The sequence below is a fragment of the Lutra lutra genome, chromosome 10, assembly GCF_902655055.1.
Source record: "Lutra lutra chromosome 10, mLutLut1.2, whole genome shotgun sequence".
NCBI lineage: Eukaryota > Metazoa > Chordata > Mammalia > Carnivora > Mustelidae > Lutra > Lutra lutra.
The window spans coordinates 53,228,082-53,246,264 of record NC_062287.1 but is presented as its reverse complement, the minus strand read 5'-3'; the positions used below and the strand labels follow the sequence as shown (position 1 = coordinate 53,246,264).

The following is an 18,183-nucleotide window of genomic DNA, read 5'->3' as shown; positions in this document are numbered from 1 at the left end:
CAAAACTTGTACTCCAGAGACAGTGAAACTGAGGCCCACAGAAGGGAAGATACTTTCCCCCAAGGTCACACAGCAAACTGGTGTCAGAGCTAAGATTAGAAGTTTGGTTTTTGGTCTCCCAGTCCAGTGTGCTCTCCCTAACACCAATTACTAAGATTTGATATTTTCACATATATTCTCTCATCTGATTTACAAATAAGAGAGGTATTAACATCCCTATTTAAAAGATGAGCTAAAGGAGGCCCAGAAAACAATAGGAAATTGCCTAAGACCCAAGTCAGTGGCAGGGCTGAGGCTTCAACCCAAGTGCCCTTAACTCTAAGGCCAGTCTGCTTTTCACAATTTGAAGTTCTAAGTATGACAAATCTGGTTCAGAGAAAAACACTATATATAGGAGTAAACAGATGGTTAGGGAAGTGGCTTTTCTTACTTTATCATTTCATAAGGGCTCTGGGCAAGGGCAACTTTAAAAGAGTGAAATTTTTTAAAAAATCAAACAAGAATCATCAGGAATAAATTGAGAGCTGCTAAGCTAAAGAACCAGAAACCTAGGCTTTAGAGAGCAGTGCTAGTTTGTGCAGTTGGCCAAAACAGTCACATCAAATCCCCTTTAGAAGTAAGTAGGTACAAAGGATAAATGAAAAGTCTCATAAATGATTTTTCCAAGCCCAAAGGTCAACCTTGTCCCTCTTTCTAATATGAATTGTCTTGTAGTTTACTGAGACACAGAAACAAGCTACTCTAATATACCCCATTTCTGGCTACTAAAGAAAGCAAAATGGAAGTTTCCACCTGAGAGCAAGAGGCAGCATGTTCCGATTATAGGAGCACAAGTTGGGCTCTGACCCAAGCTCTGTTACCTTCTGGCTGTGTGACCTTGGACAGAGTATTTAGCATCCCCGAGCATCAAATACCTTAACTGTAAAAAATGAAGATTATAATGTCTGTCCTCCCAGGTTAATCTGAGCAATAAAGGGACCGAAAAAGTGAAGAAAATACCTTGCTTGCCATTTGGTACACAGTACAGGCTTGCAAAATATTAGTTTCCCTTCCCTCTTTTCCCACAACCAAGATGGCAGACCAGTCTTTTCCTAAGCCAATGGTAAGCACCAATAATCACAGCAATCTTTCCTACCAGGTATGGGCAAGGCCTCAGTCTTTCTCAACACAACATTCCAGACTATTTACTACATAAAAGCTATTTTTTATAAAAAAATAAAATATGTATTTTTATATCAAAATAAAATTTTATTTTATTTTTAAGGTTGAGAGGTGCCTAGCCCTTGAAGTGAGCTATCCATACTCTCCTCAATTCCCATCCTATGTGATATCCAATTGTGGCTGCTGAGACAGAGGAGGCGGGTGCAGGAGTAAGGTGAGAAGTATACTTTATGTGGCTAAGATATCAAGCATAGCCAGGCAGTCACACAGACCAAGCCTAGGATTGGGATCCTTTTAGCAATATTTTTCCATCTTTGTGCTCATTCAGTCACATACAGAAGGAAAGTTTAGAAAAGTGCTTACGTAATTTCTCCAAGATCTCCTCATCAGACATTTTAGGCTTCTTCTTCTGCTTCTCAGTATTTCGGGTCAGAGCATCTGGTGGAGTGGTATTATTCTCAGTAGGTGAAATGGGAGATGTAGCCGCATCCCGAGTTGGAGTAACAGGAATTGGTTCTATCACAGACCGTGTATATACCTGCGTTGTTGGTACAAGAATTTGCCAAGGCCAGTTTTTGTTAGCACAGGGGACACTTGGGAACCACTTTTACATGTATGTGTTAGAAGATCCATAGAAGAACAAATCCCAATAAACTCATCCCTTTTCCTAGGACAAAATCTATGTTCTTCCTCCTCTGTGTCCAGGCCCATCCTCTGTGGGTGGAATGGCCTTCCTTGTTCTCACTATACACAACAGAAATTAGGAAATAACAATGTCTTTTTAGAAAGGAATGCTTAGGAAGATTAAATTTATTAGTTTATTCATCACTCAGTATTTACCACCTTTCTAATACCTGCCAAGAACTATGTTAAGCACTACCAATTCATTTATTTTTCCTCTATTTTTGAGAAGTTCATGGTTTAGTGGGAACATTTTTTAAATGAACAAGCTTGCAAACTGAAAAAGGCCATATCAATATGAGGTATCTTGACAACTCTCCAATTTTGAAGCTCATTTTTGTTCAGGTGATTTGTGACCTATAGAAAGGGTGATTCCATAAATACTGTTTCTAAGTTCTCATCCTAAAAGGTTAACTAAGCCCCTTGAATTCGCCCACACCATCTCCCATAGCCAGTCAACCAACTTCTGCTTGAAAACCTCCCTCAATGTTCTACTCCAAAGGCAGCCTTTTTTTGTATTATCAAAGAGTTTAAGCCCCAGATCATTCTTTCATTATAAAGCTCTCATCATATAAAAAGTCCAAACAAAGAAACATTAATAGAGTATCATCTGATGACAGGTCAGTGCTCAGTGATGCTAAATCAAGTAAAAGGCATGGGAACCAGATTGTGCAAAGCGAGGGCAGAGGGACTGTGGCTATTCTGAGATGCAAAAACCTCAGAGGAAGTTAAATAAAAATCACTGCCAATATCCGGCATCAAAATGCACTCCTGATGTCCAGCATATTAATAGCACTAATGTATTTATAAATTCCTTTGGGTCTTTCAGTATCATCAATGATGTTCTAAGAGGTAGAATGCTACACATTTAGCAGGGAAGAAAAGATCTGCAGCAGGCTAATTTGTTGCTTCCCAGGAGACTAGAATAATTTATGTTAGTCCTGCACTAAGTAACATTAATTCTGTGTATCTTCCTGTCTTTGGAGGACAGGCTAAGTAAACTAGGGCTGAGTTAGCATAAACACCAATTATCTAGGACACTTTGGGACTATCTGGAAACCAGTAACAAATAAATATACCATTTCTTGTCTTTAATCATACAGAAACTACTTTTCAGTCAAGGTGGTTCCGTGATTTCACCAGCTCCAAAATCCAAGAACCCCTACCAGAGTATTAAACCTCCAGGCCTCAGCACCAACCCTACAAGCTCTAATAAATCCCAAAGCTGTTCACATCCCCACAAACTCACAGATTTTGTGTGCTCTGGGCGTGGAGCAATCACTGGAGGTGGGGTAGCATCATCATCATCATCTTCGTCTTCTGAAACCGGTGGCACTGCAGGGGTCTCAGACACCGTCTTCACATTCTGGACAGCAGAAAAAAGCCAGTTTCATCAGGTCCAGTTTGACATGCCACTTAAGCTACCAGGATCACCAATCCCCAGAAGAAATCTCATTCTGACACCCCTTCTCAAACCCTCAGCAGCCTCCACACTCTCCACCTTTGTGTAGCCAGTCCCAGGAACTCAGTCAGCTTCCCTCTCCTCTTTTAGCCACTACTCTCCTCTCAGTCCCTTCGGAGTTCCTTCTCCTACCCAAAGCCTAGTTGTAGATTGGGAAGCCAGCTTACAGATTTTCTATTTGCCTTCCCTAGTCCAAATTCTAAAGACAAGCTCACAGTTCTTTTTCCATGAATTTCACTCTCCACGCTGAACAGGTAATAAAATACAAAATGTGGTAAAGGGATCAAAAGCTTGAATTTTTTATGAAGGTTATCATTATAATTCCTTATTTCTTTCTGATATGGTAAATGGGAGTCCAGACAGACTTTTGCCTCTCCTTTTCCTTTCCTTACTAAAACCTACTAGACACTTTATGGCATCAGGTACCCTTGCCTCAACCTGAAGATACAGAGCATCAGGAGCCCCTTGCCTCAAGAGCACTGTGAGTTTCTCCCCAGACTGGATGCTATCCATTTCACTAATCTTTTGCCCTATCCAAGAATGAACCTTATCAGCACTGCTAATTGAATCTGCTATAATCTCAGCAACTTGATTTTTCTATGCAAACTATAACAAACCTGGGCAAAGAGCAGCAGGTTTTAGGGCAGGTCCAGGCAAAATATATCATACCATTTCTGTTTATTCAAGAGACAGAGTAGCTCCAAAACATGAGCTTTCTGATAGAGATTAAATGATAACAGCAAAGGACCAGAGAGGCAATACGGATCTTTTAATATATATTGGCCAACTCAACTGTTTTAGATATTTTCAGAGCACCCATTCTGTACTCATAAAATAGTGTGATGGATACTGTTGACACAGAGGTACAAAGATGAAAAAGACGGTCCATGTCCTAAAGCAGCTCATAGTCTGGTATGGGAGACAGGGAGAGGGTGAACTCCCCTCCTGCCTGCCATTTGGGGCCTCTGGAAAGAGGAATGTCAGGGGTTGGAATGACAGGAGCTAAATGAAGGAACTTACCTAGTGGAATACTAGACAAGAACTCCTGTGTGGGAGACTGGTATTTACCACATTTGACACACTGAGAAAAAGAAAACTGGCAATCTCATTGATCCTAACAGGACCACTGGTGCAGGGCATAACTTAAAAATTGACAGCCCAGCTGTACGTAAGCGGCTAGTTTTGGTGACCACAGTGAAAGAATTTATCCTCTTGGTCTCGAGTTTCATCATTTGAGGAATGTGGAGGGAAAAGAGTGGTATAATTTGAGGGGTGACCTTAAGTCACTTCCAGTTCTAAAATCCAATAGAGGTCTTTCCCTGTCAAAGTATATATTTTGTTATTTTTCTGCTCTATTTTCTTTTCTCCCCACTATTCCACACAACAAAATTTAACTAGAAACCCAAAATGGGAACAAAGTTACTCAGTAGCCTCTTCATCATCAGGTGGCCCCAATGTATACTATAAACACAGTTTAACAGGTGTGTTTGCTTCCTAAAACTCTGCAGAAAAGGGGATCTCATCACTTTCCCTTGCAACACCTTTTATTTCCACAGGTAATGACTTTCAGTGATAATGTTAACAATACTAGAATTAAGAGATATAGGATTTTATCCCAGATTTTCACTTCTTATCCCTGTGTCCTTAGGCAAAGCTGTGCCACCCTAAGTCACAAGTTTCTTATTTATAAGATAGGGATAATGACACTTCAATGGGCCACTGGAGGATGAAATGAAGTGATGTGGACATAAAAACACTTTGTAAATAAGTGCTAAGGAGCTAGAAAGATGCAAGGAATCAATTAAGTTATCATTATGTCTAATAACCACAAATCTCTTTTTAAAACACCAGTGACTTCAACTCATGTATTCATTCACTGTGTAGCAGGCTCTATTCTAGGTTCTGAGGCTATGAAAGGACAAAATAGATACAGTCCCTGGTCCTGTGCTTGCATTTTAGAAGAAAATACAGTTGAAATAAATTACCAAAGTGCCAGGTAGTAATAAGGTTTACATATGAGAGTAGTAATTGGTTAGGAGTGGGGAAGTATTACTTTAAATAGAGTAGTCATGGACAAGGGCTCTCTACTGAGAAGTCAAATAAGCAGTGGCCTGAATGAATTGAGAGAGCAAGCCATGGACTCTCTGGGAGAAGAATATTCATGGCAGGTGGAAGAATTACAAAGATCCGGTGATGCAAACATGCATGGTATGTCCCAATACTTCTGCGAGGCCTATTAATGTTGCTAAGAAACACTCACGATATAAAAACTGCTGAACTCTAGATAAAAGCAGTAGGAACTGTTGGTGGGAATGCAAGCTGGTGCAACCACTCTGGAAAACAGCATGGAGGTTCCTCAAAATGTTGAAAATAGAACTAGCCTATGACCCAGCAATTGCACTGCTGGGTATTTACCCTAAAGATACAAACGTAGTGATCCGAAGGGGCACGTGCACCCGAATGTTTATAGCAGCAATGTCTACAATAGACAAACTATGGAAAGAACCTAGATGTCCATCAACAGATGAATGGATAAAGAAGATGTGGTATATATACACAATGGAATACTATGCAGCCATCAAAAGAAATGAAATCTTGCCATTTGCGACGACGTGGATGGAACTAGAGGATATCAAGCTTAGCGAAATAAGTCAATCGGAGAAAGACAACTATCATATGATCTCCCTGATATGAGGAAGTGGAGATGCAACATGGGGGGTTTAAGGGGGTAGGAGAAGAATAAATGAAACAAGATGGGATTGGGAGGGAGACAAACCATAAGTGACTCTTAATCTCACAAAACAAACTAAGGGTTGCTGGGGGGAGGGGGGTTGGGAGAAGGGGGGTGGGATTATGGACATTGGGGAGGGTATGTGCTATGGTGAGTGCTGTCAAGTGTGTAAACCTGGCGATTCACAGACCTGTACCCCTGGGGATAAAAATATATTATATGTTTATAAAAAAATAAAAAATTTTTTAAAAAGCAGTAGGAACCTCTGATGTTCTGGCTCAGAGCTGCTTCCATCCATCCCACCCCAGCTCTGTTAGAGTGGGGGTTTTTCCAGGATGAGGCAGGCTCTAATGACATCACCCAAGCGGACTCACATTCATCTGGAGCAGTGGATAATGCCCAGGTCTAGTGGTGCTGTCAATGGACGTGACTTCCCAGAGGGGTTAGCAAAAGAGGCCAACTGCTCAGATCTGCTAGCCTGAGATTGTAGTCCTGGATAGGGCAAACAAATTTCTGGCTGGGGCTGCTCAAAGGCACAGCAGACACAAGAGAGCCCTCACACTAGTCTTACAAGCTTAGCTGCGTGCATATAATTAAAGATTCAAAAGAGTTAAGCAGAAAGTAAAAGCTGAAACAGACCTCAAAGAAATCTCAATAATTAAGAGAATGAGAATAAAAATTAGCCAAATTATTGGGGCCCCTGGATGGTTCAGTGGGTTAAAGCCTCTGCCTTCGGCTCAGGTCATGATCCCAGGGTCCTGGGATTGAGCCTCGCATCGGGCTCTCTGCTCAGCAGGAAGCCTGCTTCCACCTCTCTCTGTCTCTGCCCACCCCTCTGCCTACTTGTGATCTCTTCCTGTCAAATAAATAAAATCTTTAAAAAAAGATTAAAAATTAGCCAAGTTATAGAAAACTTGAACAATACTATCAATCAATTCAATCTAACTGACATATACAGGACATTCTACCCAAAATCTGCAAAAGACACATTCTTTTTAACCACATATAGATCATTCTTCAGGACAGACCATATGCAAGGCCACAAAACACATCATAATAAATTTAAAAGGATTAAAAACACATAATATGTATTCTTTGACACCAAGGAATTAAATTAGAGATCAACAACAGGAAAGACATTTCTCCAAAGAGATAAACAAATGGCCAATAAACACATGAAAAGATGCTCAACATCATTACCCACTGAGAAATGTAAATCAAAACCACAGTGAGACACCATTTCATGCCCATTAAAATGGCTATAATAAAAAACCAGAATAACAGATATGGGGGAAGATACAGAGAAAGTGGAACCCTCCAAACTGCTTGTAGGAGTGTAAAATGGTGCAGCCACTGTGGAAAACAGCCCGGCAGTTCCTCAAAAGGTTAAATGCAGAGTTATATGATCTAGCAATTCCATTCCTGGGTATATACCCAAGAGAAGTGAAAATATACAGCCACACAAAATTCATACATGAATGAGCATTATTGATAGCCAAAAAGTAGAAACAACCCAATGCCCATCAACTGATGAATGGATTAAAAACGTAGTATATCAGGGGTGCCTGGGTGGCTCAGATGGTTAAGCATCTGACTTTGGCTCAGGTCATAACCATGGGGTCCTGCGATTCAGTCCCATGCTAGGCTCCCTGCTTAGCAGGGATTCTGCTTCTCCCTCTAACTACACCCACACCACTCATGTTCTTGCTTTCTCTCTCTCTCTCTCTCTCAAATGAATAAATTAAAACTCTTTTTTAAAAATGTAGTATCTCGGGGCACCTGGGTAGCTCAGTGGGTTAAAGCCTCTGCCTTCAGCTCAGGTCATGATCTCAGAGTCCTGGGATCAAGCCCCACATCGGGCTCTCTGCTCAGCAGGGAGCCTGCTTCCTCCTCTCTCTCTGCCTGCCTCTCTGCCTACTTGTAATCTCTGTCTGTCAAATAAATAAATAAAATCTTAAAAAAAAATTTTTTTAATGTAGTATCTGAATACAATGGAATATTATTAGGACATAAAAAGGAATGAAGTACTGATAAATGTTACAACATAGATGAACCCTGCAAACCTTATGCTAAGCAAAAAACTAGACACATGCTGCATGAACAAAAAATCAGGACAGAAGGGCATATGTAACCAACTGTTTATAGCAGCAATGTCCACAATAGCCAAACAATGGAAAGAACCTAGATATTCATCAACAGATGAATGGATAAAGAAGATGTGGTGTATATATACAATGGAATACTATGCAGCCATCAAAAGAAATGAAATCTTGCCATTTGCAACGAGGTGGATGGTACTAGAGGGTATTATGCTGAGCGAAATAAGTCAGAGAAAGACAAATGTCATATGATCTCTCTGATATAAGGAATCTGAGAGGCAAGGCAGGGAGGTTGTGGGGGGTAGGGAAGGGAAAAATGAAACAAGATGGGATCGGGAGGGAGACAAAACATAAGAGACTCTTAATCTCACAAAACAAACTGAGGGGGTGGAGGGTAGGGATAGGGTGGCTGGGTTATGGACATTGGGGAGGGTATGTGCTATGGTGAATGCTGTGAAATGTCTAAGCCTCATGATTCACAGACCTGTACCCCTGGGACAAATAATACATTATATGTTAATTTTAAAAATCAGGACAAAAATCAAGGCAAGAGAAACAGAGAAAATATAATAAAAATGGGGAAATCTGTCCAGGAGGTCCAAAATCTAAACAGCAGAGTTCCAGAGAGAAACAAAGAAACCAGAAGAGATCATCAAAGAATTAAGTCAAACAAATTTCTTAGAATTGAAGGCTTGAATTTCCAAGGTTTAAAGAGTCCACAAAGCCCCTTGCAAAATAAAGAGATGAATATAAGGATGTAAATATGAAATTTCAAACCAATGTTGACAAAAAAGATGCCACAAGCTTTTCAAGGAAAAAAATATAGGCGAGACACAAAGAAGCAGGAATAAAATGACCTCAGACTTCAATAGCCAATGCTGAATGCTACATGACAAAAGTGCAGTATTTTCCAAATATTGATGGAAAATTATTCTCAATCTAGAACTCTAGACTCAGCCAAAGTATCAATCAAATCTGGGGGCAGAATAGACATGCTCCATTTCAAGACTTGGAAGACACTAAAATATTGACTTCCCATTTACTTTCTCAAAGCGACTGGAAGATAAGCTCTACCAAACTGCAAAAGTAAACCAAAAATGAGGAAGGAACACCACAAAGAAAACAGCAAAGGGATTGCCAGGACAATGGTTACAAGAGATCCCAGAAAAACAACTACTAATTACAAAGATTCTAATCCTATTTGACGTTTTCATCTAATACTTGGGTAAAAATAATTTTTTTTGGTAAAAATAATTTTTAAGGGAATATTCTTAATCATCATCAACTCAGCTAACAGATAATTACTGCTATTATCTTTTAGCGTGTCAGATTATCTATGGGTGGTTAAACTGTATCTTCATGTCTTTATTTTGACCTCATGCATTCTTTTTTTTTTAAGATTTTATTTATTTATTTATTCATTCATTCATTCATTTACATATTATCTCTGCTGAGCAGACAGCCCAGTGTGGGGCTCAATCCCAGGACCCTGAGACCATGACCTGAGCCAAAGGCAGAGGCTTAGCCCACTGAGCCACCCAGGCACCCCTGACCTCATGCATTCTTTTTTTTTTTTTTAATTTTATTTTTTATAAACATATATTTTTATCCCCAGGGGTACAGGTCTGTGAATCGCCAGGTTTACACACTTGACAGCACTCACCATAGCACATACCCTCACCAATGTCCATAATCCCACCCCCCCTCCCCCCATCAACCCTCAGTTTGTTTTGTGAGATTAAGAGTCACTTATGGTTTGTCTCCCTCCCAATTCCATCTTGTTTCATTTACTCTTCTCCTACCCCCTTAACCCCCCATGTTGCATCTCCTCTCCCTCATATCAGGGAGATCATATGATAGTTGTCTTTCTCCGATTGACTTATTTCGCCAAGCATGATACCCTCTAGTTCCATCCACGTCGTCGCAAATGGCAAGATTTCATTTCTTTTGATGGCTGCATAGTATTCCATTGTGTATATATACCACATCTTCTTTATCCATTCGTCTGTTGATGAACATCTAGGTTCTTTCCATAGTTTGTCTATTGTAGACATTGCTGCTATAAACATTCGGGTGCACGTGCCCCTTCGGATCACTACGTTTGTATCTTTAGGGTAAATACCCAGCAGTGCAATTGCTGGGTCATAGGGTAGCTCTATTTTCAGTTTTTTGAGGGACCTCCATGCTGTTGTGCAACCATGAGTGGTTGCACCAGCTTGCATTCCCACCAACAGTGTAGGAGGGTTCCCCTTTCTCCGCATGCTCGCCAGCATCTGTCATTTCCAGACTTGTTAATTTTAGCCATTCTGACTGGTGTGAGGTGATATCTCATTGTGGTTTTGATTTGTATTTCCCTGATGCCGAGTGATGTGGAACACTTTTTCATGTGTCTGTTGGCCATCTGGATGTCTTCTTTGCAGAAATGTCAGTTCATGTCCTCTGCCCATTTCTTGATTGGATTATTTGTTCTTTGGGTGTTGAGTTTGCTAAGTTCTTTATAGATTTTGGACACTAGCCCTTTATCTGATATGTCGTTTGCAAATATCTTCTCCCATTCTGTCAGTTGTCTTTTGGTTTTGTTAACTGTTTTCTTTGCTGTGCAAAAGCTTTTGATCTTGATAAAATACCAATAGTTCATTTTTGCCCTTGCTTCCCTTGCCTTTGGCGATGTTCCTAGGAAGATGTTGCTGCGGCTGAGGTCGAAGAGGTTTGCTGCCTGTGTTCTCCTCAAGGATTTGGATGGATTCCTTTCTCACTTTGAGGTCCTTCATCCATTTTGAGTCTATTTTCGTGTGTGGTGTAAGGAAATGATCCAATTTCATTTTTCTGCATGTGGCTGTCCAATTTTCCCAACACCATTTATTGAAGAGGCTGTCTTTGTTCCATTGGACATTCTTTCCTGCTTTGTCGAAGATGAGTTGACCATAGAGTTGAGGGTCTATTTCTGGGCTCTTTATTCTGTTCCATTGATCTATGTGTCTGTTTTTGTGCCAGTACCATGCTGTCTTGATGATGACAGCTTTGTAATAGAGCTTGAAGTCCGGAATTGTGATGCCACCAACTTTGGCTTTCTTTTTCAATATTCCTTTGGCTATTCGAGGTCTTTTCTGGTTCCATATAAATTTTAGGATTATTTGTTCCATTTCTTTGAAAAAAATGGATGGTACTTTGATAGGAATTGCATTAAATGTGTAGATTGCTTTAGGTAGCATAGACATTTTCACAATATTTATTCTTCCAATCCAGGAGCATGGAACATTTTTCCATTTCTTTGTGTCTTCCTCAATTTCTTTCATGAGTACTTTATAGTTTTCTGAGTATAGATTCTTAGTCTCTTTGGTTAGGTTTATTCCTAGGTATCTTATAGTTTTAGGTGCAATTGTAAATGGGATGGACTCCTTAATTTCTCTTTCTTCTGTCTTGTTGTTGGTATAGAGAAATGCAACTGATTTCTGTGCATTGATTTTATATCCTGACACTTTGCTGAATTCCTGTACAAGTTCTAGCAGTTTTGGAGTGGAGTCTTTTGGGTTTTCCACATATAGTATCATATCATCTGCAAAGAGTGATAGTTTGACTTCTTCATGCCAATTTGGATGCCTTTAATTTCCTTTTGTTGTCTGATTGCTGAGGCTAGGACTTCTAGTACTATGTTGAATAGCAGTGGTGATAACGGACATCCCTGCCGTGTTCCTGACCTTAGCGGAAAAGCTTTCAGTTTTTCTCCATTGAGAATGATATTTGCAGTGGGTTTTTCATAGATGGCTTTGATAATATTGAGGTATGTGCCGTCTATCCCTACACTTTGAAGAGTTTTGATCAGGAAGAGATGCTGTACTTTGTCGAATGCTTTTTCAGCATCTATGGAGAGTATCATATGGTTTTTGTTCTTTCTTTTTTTGATGTGTTGTATCACATTGATTGATTTGCGGATGTTGAACCAACCTTGCAGCCCTGGAATAAATCCCACTTGGTCGTGGTGAATAATCCTTTTAATGTACTGTTGAATCCTATTGGCTAGTATTTTGACAAGAATTTTTGCATCTGTGTTCATCAAGGATATTGTCTATAGTTCTCTTTTTTGATGGGATCCTTGTCTGGTTTTGGGATCAAGGTGATGCTGGCCTCATAAAATGAGTTTGGAAGTTTTCCTTCCATTTCTATTTTTTGGAACAGTTTCAGGAGAATAGGAATTAGTTCTTCTTTAAATGTTTGGTAGAATTCCCCCGGGAAGCCATCTGGCCCTGGGCTTTTGTTTGTTTGGAGATTTTTGATGACTGTTTCAATCTCCTTACTGCTTATGGGTCTGTACAGGCTTTCTATTTCTTCCTGGTTCAGTTGTGGTAGTTTATATGTCTCTAGGAATGCATCCATTTCTTCCAGATTGTCAAATTTGTTGGCGTAGAGTTGCTCATAGTATGTTCTTATAATTATCTATATTTCTTTGGTGTTAGTTGTGATCTCTCCTCTTTCATTCATGATTTTATTTATTTGGGTCCTTTCTCTTTTCTTTTTGAGAAGTCCGGTCAGGGGTTTATCGATCTTATTAATTCTTTCAAAGAACCAGCTCCTAGTTTCGTTGATTTGTTCTATTGTTTTTTTGGTGTCTATTTCATTGATTTCTGCTCTGATCTTTATGATTTCTCTTCTCCTGCTGGGTTTAGGGTTTCTTTCTTGTTCTTTCTCCAGCTCTTTTAGGTGCAGGGTTAGGTTGTGTACCTGAGACCTTTCTCGTTTCTTGAGAAAGGCTTGTACCGCTATATATTTTCTTCTCAGGACTGCCTTTGTTGTGTCCCACAGATTTTGAACCATTGTCTTTTCATTATCATTTGTTTCCATGAATTTTTTCAATTCTTCTTTAATTTCCTGGTTGACCCATTCATTCTTTAGAAGGATGCTGTTTAGTCTCCATGTATTTGGGTTCTTTCCAAATTTCCTCTTGTGATTGAGTTCTAGCTTCAGAGCATTGTGGTCTGAAAATATGCAGGGAACGATTCCAATCTTTTGATAATGGTTGAGACCTGATTTAGGACCAAGAATGTGATCTATTCTGGAGAATGTTTCATGTGCACTAGAGAAGAATGTGTATTCTGTTGCTTTGGGATGAAATGTTCTGAATATATCTGTGATGTCCATCTGGTCCAGTGTGTCATTTAAGGCCTTTATTTCCTTGTTGATCTTTTGCTTGGATGATCTGTCCATTTCAGTGAGGGGAGTGTTAAAGTCCCCTACTATTATTGTATTATTGTCGATATGTTTCTTTGATTTTGTTATTAATTGGTTTATATAGTTGGCTGCTCCCACATTAGGGGCATAGATATTTAAAATTGTTAGATCTTCTTGTTGGACAGTTCCTTTGAGTATGATATAGTGTCCTTCCTCATCTCTTATTATAGTCTTTGGCTTAAAATCTAATTGATCTGATATAAGGATTGCCACTCCTGCTTTCTTCTGATGTCCATTAGGATGGTAAATTCTTTTCCACCCCCTCACTTGAAATCTGGAGGTTTCTTCAGTTTAAGATGAGTTTCTTGTAGGCAACATATAGATGGGTTTTGTTTTTTTATCCATTCTGATACCCTGTGTCTTTTGATTTGGGCATTTAGCCCATTAACATTCGGGGTCAGTATTGAGAGATATAAATTTAGTGCCATTGTATTGCCTATAAGGTGACTATTATTGTTATTGTCTCTGTTTCTTTCCAATCTACTACTTTTAGGGTCTCTCTTTGCTTAGAGGACCCCTTTCAATATTTCCTGTAGAGCTGGTTTGGTATTTGCAAATTCTTTCAGTTTTTGTTTGTCCTGGAAGCTTTTAATCTCTCCTTCTATTTTCAATGATATCCTAGCTGGATATAGTATTCTTGGCTGCATGTTTTTCTCATTTAGTACTCTGAATATATCATGCCAGCTCTTTCTGGCCTGCCAGGTCTCTGTGGATAAGTCTGCTGCCAATCTAATATTTTTACCATTGTACGTTACAGACTTCTTTTCCCAGGCTGCTTTCAGGATCTTTTCTTTGTCACTAAGACTTGTAAATTTTACTATTAGGTGATGGGGTGTGGACCTATTCTTATTGATTTTGAGGGGGGTTCTCTGAACCTCCTGGATTTTGATGCTTGTTCCCTTTGCCATATTGGGGAAATTCTCTCCAATAATTCTCTCCAATATACCTTCTGCTCCTCTCTCTGTTTCCCTTCTTCTGGAATCCCAATTATTCTAATGTTGTTTCATCTTATGGTGTCACTTATCTCTCGAATTCTCCCCGTGATCCAGTAGCTGTTTGTCCCTCTTTTGCTCAGCTTCTTTATTCTCTGTCATTTGGTCTTCTATATCGCTAATTCTTTCTTCTGCCTCATTTATCCTAGCAGTGAGAGCCTCCATTTTTGTTTGCACCTCATTAATAGCTTTTTTGATTTCAACTTGGTTAGATTTTAGTTCTTTTATTTCTCCAGAAAGGGCTTTTATATCTCCCGAGAGGGTTTCTCTAATATCTTCCATGCCTTTTTCGAGCCCGGCTAGAACCTTGAGAATCGTCATTCTGAACTCTGGATCTGATATATTACCGATGTCTGTATTGATTAGGTCCCTAGCCTTTGGTACTGCCTCTTGTTCTTTTTTTTGTGGTGAATTTTTCCGCCTTGTCGTTTTGTCCAGATAAGAGTATATGAAGGAGCAAGTAAAATACAAAAAGGGTGGCAACAACCCCAGGAAAATATGCTTTAGCCAAATCAGAAGAGATCCCAAATCGTGAGGGGGGAGAAAGGGGATAAAAAGAGGTTCAGAAAGAAAAAAAAAAAAGAAAGAAAGAAACAATTAAAAAAAGAAAACCAATAAAGAAAAAATATAAAAAGGAAAAAAATATATATATATATATATTAAACTAGTTAAAAAACGTTAAAAAAGAAAAGGGTAAAAGTTAAAAAAATTTAGCAGCAGAAGAAAAAAAAATTGAAAAAGAAAAAAAAATTAAATTAACTGCAAGGCTAAAGAATCATGGGGAGAAAGCAATGAGTTCCGTGCTTTGCTTTCTCCTCCTCTGGAATTCCGCTGCTCTCCTTGGTATTGAAACTACACTCCTTGGTAGGTGAACTTGGTCCTGGCTGGGTTTCTTGTTGATCTTCTGGGGGAGGGGCCTGTTGTAGTGATTCTCAAGTGTCTTTGCCCCAGGCGGAGTTGCACCGCCCTTACCCGGGGCGGTCTGAGTAATCCAATCTGGTTTGCTTTCGGGAGCTTTTGTTCCCTGAGCGCTTTCCATAGAGTTCTGGAAGACGGGAATGAAGATGGTGGCCTCCCGGTCTCCGGCCCGGAGGAGCCGAGAGCCCGGGGCCCCACTCCTCAGTGCGCCCTCAGAGAACAGCGCCCAATTACTCCCGTCACCCTGGCCTCCGGCCAGGCTCCGAGCTGACCGAGCCTGCGACCGGTTCAAGGTAACCCCGAGCTTAGAGCTTACTCCTCGGCTCTGTCTCTGTAGCCAGCTTCCCCGTTCTAATACCTGTAAGCTCTGCGACACTCAGACACCCCCGATCCTTCTGTGACCCTGCGGGACCTGAGGCCACGCTGACCTGCGTGGGCTTCACCCCAGTTAAGCCTCTGGAGCGATGTCCCTCAGTGGAACAGACTTTTAAAAGTCCTGATTTTGTGCTCCGTTGCTCCGCCGCTTGCTGGGAGCCGGCCCCTCCCCCCGCAGTCTATCTTCCCATCGCTTTGGATTCACTTCTCCGCCAGTCCTACCTTTCAGAAAGTGGTTGATTTTCTGTTTCTAAAGTTGCTGTTCTTCTTCTCTTCGATCTCCCGTTGGATTTGTAGGTGTTTGCAATCTTTAGATAAGCTATCTAGCTGATCTCCCGCTACCTGAAGTAGTCTCAGGCTGCTACTTCTTCGCCATCTTGACTCCTCTCCTGACCTCATGCATTCTTAAATGCTAGTTTGATTAGGTACAGAATTCTTGGTTCTAAGTAATTTTTCTCATATCTCTGAAGATACTGTTCCTCTGCCTCCTATTGCTACTGAGGAACATCAGGTGTATATTCTCTTTGAAATGTCTGAAGCTCTTTCTCTTTATCCTTGGGTCTCTGCAGTTACCTGATCTGATAACTGGTTTGCCCTTTCATCTGAAGGGTCATGCTTTTCTTTAACTGAGGGATTTTCTTCTATTATTCCTTTGATTATTTTTTCCAAGTTAGTACCCCAGTTCTCTAATTCTTCTTGAATCTCCCTATAAATAAATCCCTGTGTCCCTGATTCCCCCAATTTTCCACTGTTTTTATATTTTGTGTCATATTATTCATTCTTACATGCATTTTTTAATCCTTCTGAATTTATTTCCTTAATCACATTTCTCATTTCTAAGAACTCTTTTTCATCCTCTGGTCTAATAGCAGTATGTTTTTGTGGCTGCAACAATCTATAAAGCCTCTGTATAATATGTTATATAAAATATGTAATTATATATATATATATAACATGTTCATATTATATATTTTTATATATTTATATAGATTATATATATTTATATATTTATATATATTTTATATATTTTTTAAAAATTCTTTGAATTATCTATTTCCTCTGGGTCCAATTTTACTTTCTTTATCTGATCCTTCTCTTTAATGCTTTCCTTCCTTCCAGTATCTAGAGATCCTGGGCTATCCATTCATACTTCTAAGTGAAGAACTAGGTTGATCAGTGCATGTAAGCAGCATGGGTTTCTTCTGCAGTTGTGTCTGTTTCTCCACTGTCTCCTGGATGGGAGGTCTGATGTAACCTACATGTGAGTTAGAGAGTCTGCATGTGGTTGTTGGCAGCCGTCACTTTAGAGTATGTTGGCATAGAAGAACATGTAGCGTTGAGATTCCTCTCCTTCCAATTATCCAAAGTATGAAAAATTTACTCTTGGGATGGAGAATTTAATGTATTTTCTTCCACTAGAGACCTACTCTTCCTTTTCCCCTTCTTCATACCTGTTGCAGAGATCTGTAGTTAACTCGGGTTCTGCTCTGCTCCTCTCTCAAGCACCTATATCTACAGCACAAGTTCTCTTCAAGTAGGCAGTTTCTTTTCTTTAGAAAATTATCTGGCTTGGGGCGCCTTGGTGGCTCAGTTGTTAAACATGCACCTTCAGCTCAGGTCATGACCCCAGAGTCCTGGGATCCAGCATCAGAATCCCTGCTTGATGGGAAGCCTGCTTCTCCCTCTCTCACTCCCCTTGCTTGTGTTCTTTCTCTCACTGTGTCTCTCTCTGTCAAATAAATAAATAAAATCTTAAAAAAAAAAAAAAAAGAAAAAAGAAATTACCTGGCTTAAGCTTTTACTCTCTGTAAGATGAAGACTGCCCTTGCTGTTTCAAATGCAGAATTTTAAATAATTTACCCTTGAAGATGATCCAGGACTCCTTCCTGCTTCTTCTTGTATTGTATACTCTATCAGCTACTCTTGTTTTTCCAGGAGTTTTCTCTTCCACATACTTTAAGCTATGGCTTCTTCTATTTTCATCAATCTGATCTTTACTTTCTATCCTCTGTGAATTTCTGACAATGGCTTATTTATGTTCTATTTTTGTTTTGTAGCACTGCTTTGTATTTTTTTTTTAACAGATCTTTTTCTGAAATTAAGAAATTTGGCATAGCAAGAGAGACAGATATATGAATTCATTCTAATACCCTGACCCAATTTCCAGAGGAATCTTCTAAAATGTGAGTTTAGACTAAAATGTGTGAATCTGTTTCTCCACTGTCCCCTCTCTTTCTCCTAAGCTGTAGCAATCTCCTATATAGAAGATCTCCTTAGCTCCAGCACACAGTTCTAGGTCTTCGGCTTGAAAGGATAGATCCTTAACTTGGCTTTTGTTCATGCTACCTCAGACCAGGAAGAATTTCCCTTTTATCTGCCTGGTATCATTACCTGTGTTTACCTGACAAGATATTATGAATCCCTGTTTACATGTTCTGATTCCTCACTAAATTGTGAAATCAAGAGCAAAGACCTTACCAGTGCTTGACCCCCCCAACACCAAAAGAACCTATCACATAATAGCTGTTTGTTTTATAA

At 39.7% G+C, this 18,183-nt stretch overlaps 1 protein-coding gene across 4 annotated transcripts in view; it reads right to left on the bottom strand.

Moving 5' to 3' along the window:
* Positions 1 to 18,183, bottom strand: part of PAK1 (p21 (RAC1) activated kinase 1) — a 155,838-nt gene that overhangs the window by 28,202 nt on the left and 109,453 nt on the right. For all 4 annotated transcript variants that reach the window (XM_047693911.1, XM_047693913.1, XM_047693910.1 and 1 more), the window contains exons 6-7: positions 3,092 to 3,208; positions 1,525 to 1,699 (exon numbers count right to left, since the gene is read on the bottom strand). In XM_047693911.1, coding sequence (XP_047549867.1) covers positions 1,525 to 1,699; positions 3,092 to 3,208 — 292 coding nt within the window. The remainder of the gene's footprint in view (positions 1 to 1,524; positions 1,700 to 3,091; positions 3,209 to 18,183) is intronic.